Source organism: Trichechus manatus, unplaced genomic scaffold, assembly GCF_000243295.1.
Source record: "Trichechus manatus latirostris isolate Lorelei unplaced genomic scaffold, TriManLat1.0 scaffold00177, whole genome shotgun sequence".
Lineage (NCBI taxonomy): Eukaryota > Metazoa > Chordata > Mammalia > Sirenia > Trichechidae > Trichechus > Trichechus manatus.
In genome coordinates, this window is record NW_004444113.1 from 4,144,274 (window position 1) to 4,157,272 (window position 12,999).

General features: G+C 46.2%; 1 protein-coding gene across 2 annotated transcripts in view; it reads right to left on the reverse strand.

The window, feature by feature from the left end:
• RUNX1 (RUNX family transcription factor 1) overlaps positions 1-12,999 on the reverse strand; it is a 302,485-nt gene that overhangs the window by 98,697 nt on the left and 190,789 nt on the right. For both annotated transcript variants that reach the window (XM_023741332.1, XM_023741333.1), the window contains 2 exons: positions 10,991-11,244; positions 5,029-5,185 (listed from right to left, as the gene is read on the reverse strand). In XM_023741332.1, the coding sequence (XP_023597100.1) occupies positions 5,029-5,185; positions 10,991-11,244 (411 nt within the window). The remainder of the gene's footprint in view (positions 1-5,028; positions 5,186-10,990; positions 11,245-12,999) is intronic.

Consider the following 12,999-nt stretch of genomic DNA (forward strand, 5'->3'; position numbering starts at 1 on the left):
CACATCAACACTATCCTTACTCAACCTTGGGTTCCCTATCACCAGCTTCCCTGTCCCCTCCTGCCTTCTGGCCCTTGTCCCTGGACTGCTGTGCCTCACTAGTCCCATTTGGTTTTATGGGGCTGTCCACTCCCCAGCTGAACGGTGAACCTCGGAAATGACTTCACCACTGAGCCAGCTTATATCTTGAATGTTATCCATAAACAACTCTGGGAATGTCAGATGAATTTTTCCTTCCCCCAGTTTATGAATCTGTGATCAAATAGAGAATGACTTGGATCCTGTGATAATACTGTGAGTCACTCAGATCATTTCTCAGTAGTAACCTCGACATAAAGACATGTCTTCTTTCTTTTGGAATATGAGTACAGTCGACCCTTTCCTAAATGCACCTTCTCCTCATCTCAGCCACAGCCTTCCACTCACCTGAAAGACAGCCACCTTGCACTATTTCCCAAATCATGTAAACTCACTCACGAATGAACGTGCCTTCAGTAACAAACAGGACACAAACGTGCAATAATCCACATTGGGGCAGGATAAATATTATGTCTGTGAAGGCAAGACATAATGAAGGAATTTCATTTCACAAAAGCACTGGGAAGGGCGCTGTTCTGAAAGGCAAGGTTACAGTTGCCTGGGAGGTCAGCACGAACACAATTCCACCAAGAAGTTAAACCGCATGCGAACAGGCTGTATTAGAACACATGGCCTCACAAGGTTGCCGGTAGAGTTCACATTTCGGCTCTGCAGCTGGGGCCAGCCAACGCCCTGGAGAAGAGATGGTCCTTTTGGTTACAAAACGCATCCCCCGCTCGCCAGTGATGACCTGCTTGGACACCTGATGGCCGTCCAAAGGCTGGACTAGAGCTTTGAATGAGATCTACTTTCCAGTTACACAAGCCAGGTCCTGCTGTAATAAAAACCAACCAACCAAACAAAAAAACCCAGCTGCCATCAAGTCAACTTCAATTCACGGCAACCCCGTGTGCGTCAGAGTACAGGCGGGCTCCATCGGGTTCTCAGTGGCTGATTTTTTGAAAGCAGATCACCGGGCCTTTCTTCTGAGGCACCTCTGGGTGGACCTGAATTTCCAAGCTTTTGGTTAGTAGCCAAGCGTGTTAATCCTCTGCACCACCCATGGGGTCCACAATAAAAACAGGTGTCACCCAAACAGCACGGGGCGCAAGAGGAGCATTTGCCTTGTTTGCTCATTTATTTATTCATTTTTCAAGCGTCTCCTCCGGGCAGCACAGTGCTAGACCGGCCCTCCGTGGCCAAGGCAAAGCTCAAATTCACAGCCTAGGGTCCAGGGATCCCTGAAAGGTCTGCAAATGAGCTGCAGCAGCCCTGGAGGTTGAAATTGACACACAATTTTGTACACATGTGTGGGTGCTTTTTCCTTGGGAGAAGGCGTCCATTAGATTTTCAGAATTATCTATGGCATTCCCTAAAGATTAAAAATCGCATTCTTAGAAAAATTAGAATAAGATTTGCAGTGGATTTTCTTCTCTCACTTACAATATGCTTAATGATACGGTCTGGTAGACTTCCTCCTTGGTCCTAAAATAAATTAACTAAAGCTGTATTTGCTGATTGATAGGTTCTTTTCCAACTGATTAAATTCTCCAACAGGGACGGAAATGCTCACAGATTTTGTTGCTAAAATGTCTCAACTCTCTCTAGCTGAAGCCATGATACACTTTCTTGTAACTGAAAATACTGGTAGCATCTGTGTCAAATGCAATGGCACTGATGTAACTTGCTTCTAATTAACCTCAACAAAGAGAATTCTTTTAGACAAAATCTTATTACAACAAACTTCGATTTTCTGGCGGTGGCAGATGGTCCCAGAACATTGGGTTAAATGTGAATTGTTCTGGACGACAACCTGTGTGCTCATCAGGACCCCGGGAATTCAGCTCTCCCTCCCTGGTCGCACTCTCTCTCCCATCTCCTCCAGCCGCTCTCTCTTCTCCCACTATAAAGGAATGACCAATTTACATGGAGATACTCAGTCAAAGGCAGAGAATTCCAAGGATAAGAAATCCCCTGAAGAAGGTTTCATCTGATGGGGGAAGAAGAGAGGGGAGGGAAAAAGAGGAAGAAGGTTCAGGCTGTGGGCTGCCACCAACATTTTTAGGGCCCGGGGAGTCAGCGTGGCCGGCCCGGGGAGTCAGCCGGAAGGGCAGGCTCTCCCAGTCACAGGCTGAACTCGAGGTTAGGAGCTATGATCTTGGATGGCAGCCAGGGCCCAGACAGATCTGTTTTGTAGAACAGAGAAAACCCTTCCCTGCTGGACCGCTGGCAATGTCTGTGGGGTTCTACCCTCCCCAGGGATGGGCAGCTGGTAAAGAAAAGGAAGCTTGTCCTCCTACTCTGGAGATCCTGGGTGGTGCAGAGGTTAAGCGCTCGACTGCTAACAGAAAGGTTGATGGTTCTAAACCACCAAGAGGAGCCTCAGAAGAAAGGCCCAGCAATCTGCTTCTGGAAGGTCACACCTTGAAAACTCCATGGAGTGCACTTCTATCCTGTACACGTGGGGCCGCCATGAGTTGGAATCGACTCGACAGAATGGGTGTGTGTTTTATTTTTTTTTCCTGCCTTCATTCTGAACAGACTACCAGGCCCTCTGAGCATCCACGAAGACCAGCGGCCTCTGCGAGAAGGTGAAGTTGTCGCAGCCCTCACCCACCGTGTGGTGCGCCAGGGCTAAGGTAGTGTTCTCGGGCACATTTTAAAGACGGAAAATGAAGAAGTAGACAGTTTGAAGATCCCTGAATAAAACATAATGAACTTTTAAAGGAATAAGAATCGGTGAGGAAGATTAAGACTTATTGTCAAAATTAGCGAGATTCATCTACTCTCTTAGTAATGGAAGAAAATGGCAAAAAAAAAAAAAAAAATCTGGCAGGCTTTGATGTTGACACTTACGACCGAAAGAGCAAAATCAAGCTGTGTTTTATGACTAGGGAGAGAAATTACGAGCCACCATCACATCGGGCCCGCGTGACAGCTGGTTCTGTCTGGCAGCAGGAACCAGGAGACTCCGGACCATAACTGGGTCAAGTGTTCTATTAGAGTTTCTGTCTTTCTGATTGGTTATTATCACTCGTGGGAAACAGAGCCTGTTTAAAACAGATATTGTCCATTTGTGGCATTTCAATTAATTTTTTTTTTCTTGTTCCAGGGTATCAGAAGATAACCCAGCCTTAAGGACATGCTGGCAGCAACCGGGCAGCCCAACGCAAACAATCCACACCTTGGGGAAACAGCTCCCTGTTACCCAAGTAAACACCAGCGCTATTAGTCACCCACTCAAAACAGCAGTGGCCAACAAGGGGCGCTGAGCCGCCTCAGAGCCAGGCAAGGAAGCACGCAGCTTTCAAAACCTCATCCCTTGTCCTCACCGGCTTACCGCGCACTGCCAGAAAGCCACCACTGACTTTTTAGGGGAAAATGTCACCGGCATGGGCCATTAAATAGTTTCCAGAACTTTTATAACCCAAACGCGACACAGAGACCCACACAGATGCTTCTTATGATAACAATATTTTCTCTGGAGAAACAGCCAAATGAGACTCAGCTCTCGAGTCATAGTAGTAGAAACCCACAAGAATTGAATTAAGACAATTCGCTAGGCTGGTGGGCAGAGCTGGCTGGGGGGCCTTTGTTTTCTATTAGCTTCTTGCCCACTCTGCCAGCTTCTCCTCTGAAGCCTGAAGATGTTTTCTAAACACACACCTCTGAGTCATAATGCAAATTCCATTTACTGAAAGGCGGGGACTTTTAATATAACGAGGGAACCCATTCAGTGACCTGTGTCTGTATGCATTCGAGCAGCACTCATACTGTGGGCAGAACTTTCTGTCCCTAAGTGGGCAGAATTTTCTCTGCATTGCCCCATCATTTACATAGTTGGTGCTACGAACATATATTTTGAATCACGTTGGTTTTATTTTCTCCAGCTATTCTATCTTGAAAAGGCTCCAGAGAGCTAGGATAGCAACAACAAGGGCCAAAAGTTCAAAACATACCCACCCTTTCCCCTCTTGGGCTGATCAGATGCCCTGAGAACGCAGGTTTTCCTCTGTTTCTGAATGTCTCTGCGGAGGGGGTGGTTAGTGATGTCCCCTGGTTAAACTTCTATTTTTTCAATATGAGAACAATCTACTGTCATTTCGGTACTTATTGTAAGTTCTTTTGTTAGGCTTGAAATAAATTTTATTTCCAAGCTTACTTAACGCTCTATTACAAAAATGAGACTTTTATAATAAACTATCCTACATCCTTCCATTAGACTTGTAACACTTGTCGCTGTTTAGAAACTATGATGAAGGTTCTCACAATACAGAGAAAACACAAAGCTGGAAAAAAAGTGGGAAGCAGAGGAGACCACAGGGAGCCAAGATTCCTCCTTCTGCTCTGACGCTCTGAAAGTGGGCTAATGACAAAGAAACACAGACCCGCTCAGAGGGAAAGCTGATACAACAGTTCCTTTGGGGAAGCCGGGCTTCAGTATTCTTAGTACCCTAAAATGGTAACTGGGCCCAACGCCTTCCCTCCAAATAATAATAAGGTGTTTCAGAAGAACTATAACAGGAAGGTCACAGTGCCATCAAATTGACCAAATCAGAATGGTATTAGCACAATTTCTTCATATTTTACCATAAAAAGATACGCTTGCCAGAAACAAAACCATGTGTCCATACCATACGTTACATACCCCTTAAAAGTATTATGAACGATCATTTGAAATTCTGTCACTTGTCACAGACAAATTCAGACTTTACACATCCCAAGTCGGTCTTAAACCAATTCAGTAATAAAAAGCAATAATATAAAGCTAGATTCTGTTAAAAATATCAAGTACTAAATAATTACTTTTAAAATCTTGACTTCACAGAGACAACCACACGAAGGACGGCGCTTCTCGGGATTCCGTCAGAGACAGTGCTAGGAGTTTGAACCCGGGGTGGCCGCCATGGAAAGCTCTGTGTTACGAGTTCAGCTCTGACGGGTACATACCTCTTCCGCTGCGCCCGACAAACCTGAGGTCGTTGAATCTTGCGACTTGGTTCTTCATGGCTGCGGTGGCATTTCTCAGCTCAGCCGAGTAGTTTTCATCATTGCCAGCCATCACAGTGACCAGAGTGCCATCTGGGACGTCCCCCAGAGCCACCACCTAAATACCAGTCAAGGGACAAATGCAGACACGTCACGTGTGCAGTAATGGTTATAGAATGAAGCCTGTATTAGATGATACTTTTTAGTTTGCAAAGAATAGCAATCATAACTTAAGCAAAACAACAGAGAAGTTATTACTGGGAAGATTTGCTTTCCATTCCATTATGCACAACTAAATATAAATTTTCAAATAATGAAATATTTACCCGCATTCACCTAATAAAGCTGCGTAAGGCCATACTGCGCAGTTGTGACAAGGCGAACTCTAACAACGGCTTTGAAAAGCTCTACCCTCTCAACAGCACAACCATCTCTCCTTAGTTCCTCATATTTAAGAAGCAGAACGCTGTTTTAAATTTATAAACTAACCCCTTGTCCACTTTCCCAGACCTCCACTGATGGGCCTCACAGGGCCTGGTCTTTAACTTTCAGGTTTTCAAGCTTCTCTAAAATTAAATTTGATCTTCAGCAACTGAATTGATGATTCTTGGCTGACTTCAGGTGTCCCTCTGCAGCTCCTGTTTGATGCCCCTACCCATTTCGACTATCCTGGGTTTCACTGGCATGCAAGGGGAAAAGAAATCAGAACTGTATTCTTTATTACTGATTATTAAATCGACAAATCTCAGCGAACAGGGACTCCTGCCTTTAGACACTCCCCTCAATTCAGGGTGGATTTGGGTTATGTTTTTATATCTGTGAGTCCCCTAGATGTGTTAATATGTCCTGATAGATGACTGAAGTTTTCTCCAAACCCAGCCAATCTTGAAGAATTCCTTCAATATAATTGAATAGGTATTGATTTCTTATCAGGGTTATTGAAGACAACTAGTTAGATAAATATTTTTGATATGCAAGTAATCAAAAAACAACAACAGTAATTTCAAGATAAACGGATCGTAAGAGCACGGGATGAAGATGCTTCATGCAGTGGCATCTATTTCTTGGACATCATTTGATCCTCTAGAAACTATTTTCTTGGCCTAGATACTTATTATTGGCTATATTTCCATTGTTTCTGCTTTTCAAAGTGGTCATAGGATTTCAAATCAAAATGTTCCAAGTTGTATTTATTCCTATAATTTCCGATATTCTTCATGACGCCTTCTCAGAAGTGAAATTTGTGCTATTCATTCTGAGTATATAATCTTTTTTGTTGTTGTTTTGGAAGGGGAGATGGTAATAAGTCTTTAAATCTACCGTGATTATCCTTCCCCTATTTCAAGCTCCCAATTTTACCTAATAATTGCTACATCAGTTTTGTAATTACCTACATTTTCAGTCCTTTTTTTCCGAATGTAAATAAAGCTCCCATAGGCCACCTGCATGTTATCAAAGTCAAGTTCCTCAAAATTCCCATCTGCAGCGTCTGCTTAGTCATTACCCCTCTCCTATGTCCTCCAGGTGACTGTCTATCCTTTTTATTCATCACAACTGGCTCAGCTCTTGGGTGTTAAGGAGTATGACAGAGAAAATAAACCAACTCAGGATGGGGGATAAGCAGCTTCTAACCCAACACTACTTCCGGAGGAGTCCATGGCAGCTGGTGGGCATTTTCCTCATATATGTTATCCAACTTGCAGTGTCCAACAAGTCTGCGGCTTTAATATTTCCTTTTCTGTCATTCCATCCAACTGTTTTCTAGAAAGGGTATTTTAAAACACTGCTATTTATTCCCTAGGCATCCTTTAATTAAGCATTTAGTTCCCATAATAGGTGTTTTTTGTTTTTGTTTTTGTTTTTTGCCTTTTAATTAAGAGCAGTAATATGACAACTCACTTTTGTTTCCAAAAAAAAAAAAAAACATTGAAATGAATCTCCCTGATCAGTTACATATTGGCTTATTGCTGCCATTTTTCCTATTCCAACAAAATGTCCTCGCTTTATTTTGCTCTTTTGAGTCTCTTGAAAATGTTCCCGTTTTTCACGATTTTCACTTCCCTCTGTAAAATTAGCTCACAGTGTTGAAATGCCCTCACTGAACATATATTTTTACTTCCTCGTTCCCCATCTCCCTGTGGCGACCCAAGCTTCTCTATTTTAATTCAACATTCAGTGAGTAATACAGGAGCTGGATCAACAACATGCTTTTCAAACTGAATAACTCATTGTTGGGGCTGAATCTGTAAAGAGGTTAAAATAAATAAATCTTGTTTTATAATGAAATCACCTTCCTCTTACTGGGCTTCCTTTCCCAGAGCTGCACGTCTGTGCCTCTCCCGTCTTCCCAATGCTATCCTCATTAGTAATTTGGCAAATTTATGAGACCTTCACCAAGCAGAAACAAATCGAGAATAAAACAATTATGGCAGCTACAATAGAAAAGGTTGTTGACGCTGGAATCAAGACTCAGAAAAAAAAGGAGTTTAACTACCCCCCCCCCCCTTTTTTAAAATGAGGCAGGAATCAAAGTTATTTGGGTGCTCAAAGATCATTTACTTGGTCTTTTATTGATTTCTTAGGGAATTTTGGGGGTGGGGGTGGGACAGGGACAATATAAATCCAGGGAAATTTCAGTAATAATGCACACCAACCAATTACTAACAAGCATACTTTAGGCTAGGTAAAAATATTTGAAACTAACATTTCTGCTAATTTGATAGAGATTTTGTCACTGATAGGCAGTATGAAGAGAATGAAAAAATATCTACTTCAAACAGCAAAAAGGAACAACGGGGATGGAAAGCTATAAACAATAGGCAGGAAACACAAACATTTACATTTTAACAGAGACCAAATAGACAAGATGGGACTTGCTGGCCGATGATATCTCATATTTTGTTTTACTTCTCTGTTCTTAAAGAATCAGGAAGTTGGGCAAAGTATCAGCCCTTCTGTAGGCACCAGCTGTTCACAGTTCAAGCTGGCATTTGAAATCAGCTCTCACTGGGTTGAAACTACAGTTAACAATTCACTTCATTCAGATGTCTTAACGTTCCAATGTTTCAAAGAAAGCTGTGGAGTGGAGCTGAGAGCTCAGCCGAGATGATATTTAATGTACAGCTGGGGACCGTGATCTTGCGGACAGAAACGTCTCTGATATCTTTCTACAAGCATCCAGGGTCTGACCTACCAGGGCCTACACAAACTCCAACAGTATACTATTCCAAAATATACCTCAAGTCATCCAACCAGCTTTTTTAGGCTACTTCCGTAAATACTGGCTAACGTGTAGCAAATTTCAGATTTTCTCAGTAATAAAATATGTATCTTTCCAACGCTAAAATAAAAGTGTTCCATGGGAGAAGGGGGGCAGGCTGGGGTCCAGGATAAGCAATTAGGATGATTTTAATCTATTTTAAGGAAATTTCATAATTTTAAATCTCCCTTTATTCCCCAAGATTAAAGCAGAGGATTCACACGTAGAATTTCGGAAGATTCCTAAAGAAGCACTTGAATGCTCCATTCATCATCGTCATCGGATTTTATCAGCTTGCCATTTTCTCTCCTTATGATAAGGAATATAATAAATTTTTTACTGATGAATGTCTTAGAGAAACTGTCTGAGGCTTATCTAAAATCCAAATGTTAAAGTAATAATTTCTGTGGAAGCTGTTGGGGCTGGGAGTGGGGTGCGTACGTGGAGTGCAGAGTGGACTCAGGGACACTCGTTACATCAGTTGGAACGCAGTCACGTTCTGAAGTCTCTCTTGCTTTTGTCCTAACTTTGGCGTTTACTCACTCGCTGGAAAATGTGTCTCTTTCCCTTATGCAAGGAGCAGGTCTTCAGGAAGAGGCCTCACGCTACCAGGAAGCGCTGACAGATACTAATCAAGTGGCCTGATTTCTCTGCTGTCCTTCCCTTCCCCCCTAACGTTCTTGAGGCCCACTTCAACCTTTTTTCAAGACATCTTGATTTTTTAGCAGCCTATAGACTCTGACTCACTAAAACAAATTAAGATTAACAAAAGTCAGTCATTTTCAAAAGGAAACCTCGACAGTTATTAGGATTTCTGCTAAAAGGAATTCCCTGATGGCTCATAAAAGCCATTTATATGAATTTTCCTTCTTTTATAAGAAAATACGTTTACTTTCACGGGGTGGCTTGAGAAAGGACAAAGCTTCATCTCCTGAAGATTCCTTATTAATCATTTAGTGTTTTGATCTATTTGGGTATATGTTCCCTAGCAGAGGCGGGAGAATCCAGAAGAGACCCTGATTTCCCCCAAATCAAGCCGCAGACTCCTTAGAATCCACTCCCTTGGGGGCACCAGATTTAAATGGCCCTTTGGGTGGATGATCTGCTTGTCTTTTTCCCTCTGCTCTTGTCTGGGAGTGAGCCCAGGGCCCAACCCCAAGGGTCCCCTCTCAATGAGGGTGACTTAAAATGGAAATGGGCTCCCAACCCCAAATTTAGATAAATGGAGGAAGGAAAGGGAAAGAATCCAGTAGCTGACTCCCCACTGCACCTCCTTTCCTTATTTCCACTCTCCCAAAAACTGCTTTCAAACACTGAGTGAAAAAGGGGGTAATTCTAGAGATACAGCCAATTACAGATTTTGTTTTGTTTTAGAAATCCCAGTCTAAGTTTGGAAGCTGCACAAAGCTTAAAAAATAATGAACCCTGACAGTACTTTTTAAAATGAATATTGTTCATTGTAATTAGATCAAGATCCAGCAGAGGCCTAGAAATAAAAAAAACCTTACACTAAATTAATCGCCTCTTAAAGGGGGCAATTATTTTGCCAGATTAAAAAAGTAGCCAATCTTTACAGCTGGAGTCACCTGCCTTGTTTTTTAGCCCTTTAAATAAACAGGAAATGATTGCTCTGATTGTTCTAACAAGCTGCACCTTCTTAAACCCACCCAAGGCAGAACCACAGAGGTCCTACAGCAGAAATAAAATTTCTATTGCTTGCTACCACGGTGGTGGGGTGGTTGCTTAAAGCCGCTCGGGGTTGTTTACACATCCCGGTTGAAGGCCAAGGTTTTCAAAAGCAGTTCAAAGCTGGGGAAATATTAGGAGGGAAAAGTGAACGGAGACCAGGAGCTGTTCGGCTGGAGCTGCCTGGTCTCAGCCGCCCCCTCCTCAAACAGAAACGCCCGCAGATTCGACCGCCCGGCTCCAGAAGACAGCCTTTGTCACCTTTCCGCCCGGGGTTTAATCTAGGTGAGTCGGCGATAAGGTTCAGGAAGGTTCCAGGAAAAGAAACGGGATTCGCTACTTGAGGCTTCTGTAGGGAAAGGCTAGAAGCTCGCAAAACTCTTCAGAAAACTTTTGCAAACTGAACTACGCCTGCTGTGGACTTTGGACATGCTAATTCCTACAGGGCGGATAGAGAAAGAGGGTGTGGGGGGCGGAAACCAGACTGTGTTCCCCGTCAGTTTATTTTCACTGACCCGAAGGTATAACAGGGCCTCTGTTTTATTTCCTGGTGTCTTCATCTGAGGGAGACAATATGGTTTGGGTGTCAACCCAGAGGTGGGGGAGCAGCGTGGAAGCAGGCGGCCTTGCTCCCGCTCGGTCACAACTTTCCTACTTTGTATCTGAGATCGGGACCCCTGCCAGGGAGTTCCCTAGGGGCCTTCCCTGACGTTCTTGGGAGCATCCTGATTTTTTTCCAGCCCTCTCGGGAGGCAGCCCGAGCGCGCCGAGGCGGGTCTCCCGAGGGTCGCCACGGCAACGCAGCATCCCCAGCGTCCCGAGCGCGCCGGGCTGGACCAGGGGCCGTGGGGGGCAACGCCGGCCGGGTTCTAGACCCCAGCCCCGCCCGCCGGGCCGCCACCCTGGGCGCTCGCCCCCTGGCCTCCCCCGGCCTCCGCCTGTCGTCCCGCCCGCCAGCCATGCCCTCCAGCCGAGTACCTTGAAGGCGATGGGCAGGGTCTTGTTGCAGCGCCAGTGCGTCGGCAGTACGGAGCAGAGGAAGTTGGGGCTGTCGGTGCGCACCAGCTCGCCCGGGTGGTCGGCCAGCACCTCCACCATGCTGCGGTCGCCGCTCCTCAGCTTGCCGGCCAGGGCGGCGCCGGCGTCCGGGGCGCCCAGCGGCAGCGCCTCGCTCATCTTGCCCGGGCTCAGCGCGGTGGAAGGCGGCGTGAAGCGGCGGCTCGTGCTGGCATCTACGGGGATACGCATCACAACAAGCCGATTGAGTTAGGACCCTGCAAACAGCTCCTACTAAGTGGCGACAGGGGCGCGGATCCTCGGCCGGCAGCTCCCGAGAGACCAGCATGCAAGTTCAAGGGCCTTTATTGCCGCAGGGGGCTGGGGCGGGGGCGGGGGAAGCTAACAGTCCCGGACGAGGAAAGTTCTAACGACGCCGCTCGGCTTCAGACCCAGGCCCGACTCCTAACAGTCGACCGCTTAGTGCGTTAAAAAGTGGGCGACCAGAATCCAAAGTCAAACGCCAGGGGAGATGATCTCCGTCTGCGTCTCGCTTTGAGAGTCTACGTTCAGTCTTTGGCTGTTACAAAAGCTCCCGGAGGCAAAGTTCCCATACACTTCCTAAATATTTATGCGGAGAGCAAAAGGGCAGCAAAGACATAATCTGGAGGCTCCAGTAAGTTAATCGCCTGTCAGTTTTTCCCAGGTGATTTTTTTCTTTCTTTCTAAAGTCCCAACACAACACAAAACACACGAGTGTCTTCCACAAACAGCGCCCCTTTTATCGCGCAAAACCGGCTTCGGTCCTCAAAAGCAAGGGCTGCGACTTCCAAAGGTCACGCCACTAACGTATATGCACGCATATACAAATATATGCATGTGCTCTGCTTCATAAAATATTTACAGGGCAATCTGTAGGAATTTAAATGCAACAGAAGTCCATTAATGTTCTCTGAAGATTTTTTTTTAAGCAGCCTTGAGAATCAGCTTCAGTAGTTGGAGCGGGGCTGGCCTAGAAGTTCTTGTCATGTTCTCGCAATAAATTCTGGCAAAACGCTCAGTGCAGAAAATCCAGGTTTTCAAAGACCTCTCTCTAATCTTAAAACAAACAAACAAACAAACAAAAAAAAGTCCAAGTCGATGCCATTCAGCGTACACGTCTCCACATCTGAGAACTGGGGTTTGGGGATGTTGGGCAGGCTTGTGGCTTCTCCTGTGGTTTGGTAGGGGTTCAGCAGCAGTCACACGCACGCTGACACGCACTCTTCGGAAGCCAGCCACGGTCGTCTACATGGGCTCGGTGACTCAGCCCCGACTCGGGCAACAGCGAGGCGGTCTTCCTCAAACGTCGCCCCAGCGCGGGCGGCTGACCTGCCCAAACGCGCAAAGACCCACGGGCACCGCGTAACCGCAGCAGGTGGAGGCCGCCCTGCGCGTTAGCTCCGCGGTACACAGATCGGGGCGGACGCGGCGGCTCGGGTTACACACCCGCAAACACTCCCACGCACCCTGCCACGCACACGCAGCTTCACAGCTCGCCTGGAAGGCGCGCGCACTTTCTTCCGCAGTTGTCAGAGCAAACAACCGGGGAAAGTTCACAGCCGGCAAGAAGTTGAAACAACAGCCTAGGAGCCGACTCATTCAAAAGTAAGAAGAAAAAAATCGGAGCTCCGGCGCAGGTCAAGGAGAAGAAGAGATTCTTCTGGCGCTCCCGCGAGCCCCGGAAAGAGGTGCTGCCGGCGTCGGGCCCGGCGGCGTGGTGCCCTGGCTGGGTCTGGCCGCGGGGCGCCCGTCCCGCCCGCGCCCGCTGGCTCTATGAATGAGAGTGCCTGGAAATGAACGTGCTTTTACTGTAAGCCCGGCCCGAGGAATTCCATTCCCTTAGCTCGTTTGCATAGGGGCTGCGGCCGGCCAATCACACGCCTTTCCGGTATCAGCCAGGGCGCGGCTCGCGACCGCCGGCTCCTGGAATTGGCCCGCGCGCCCCCGCC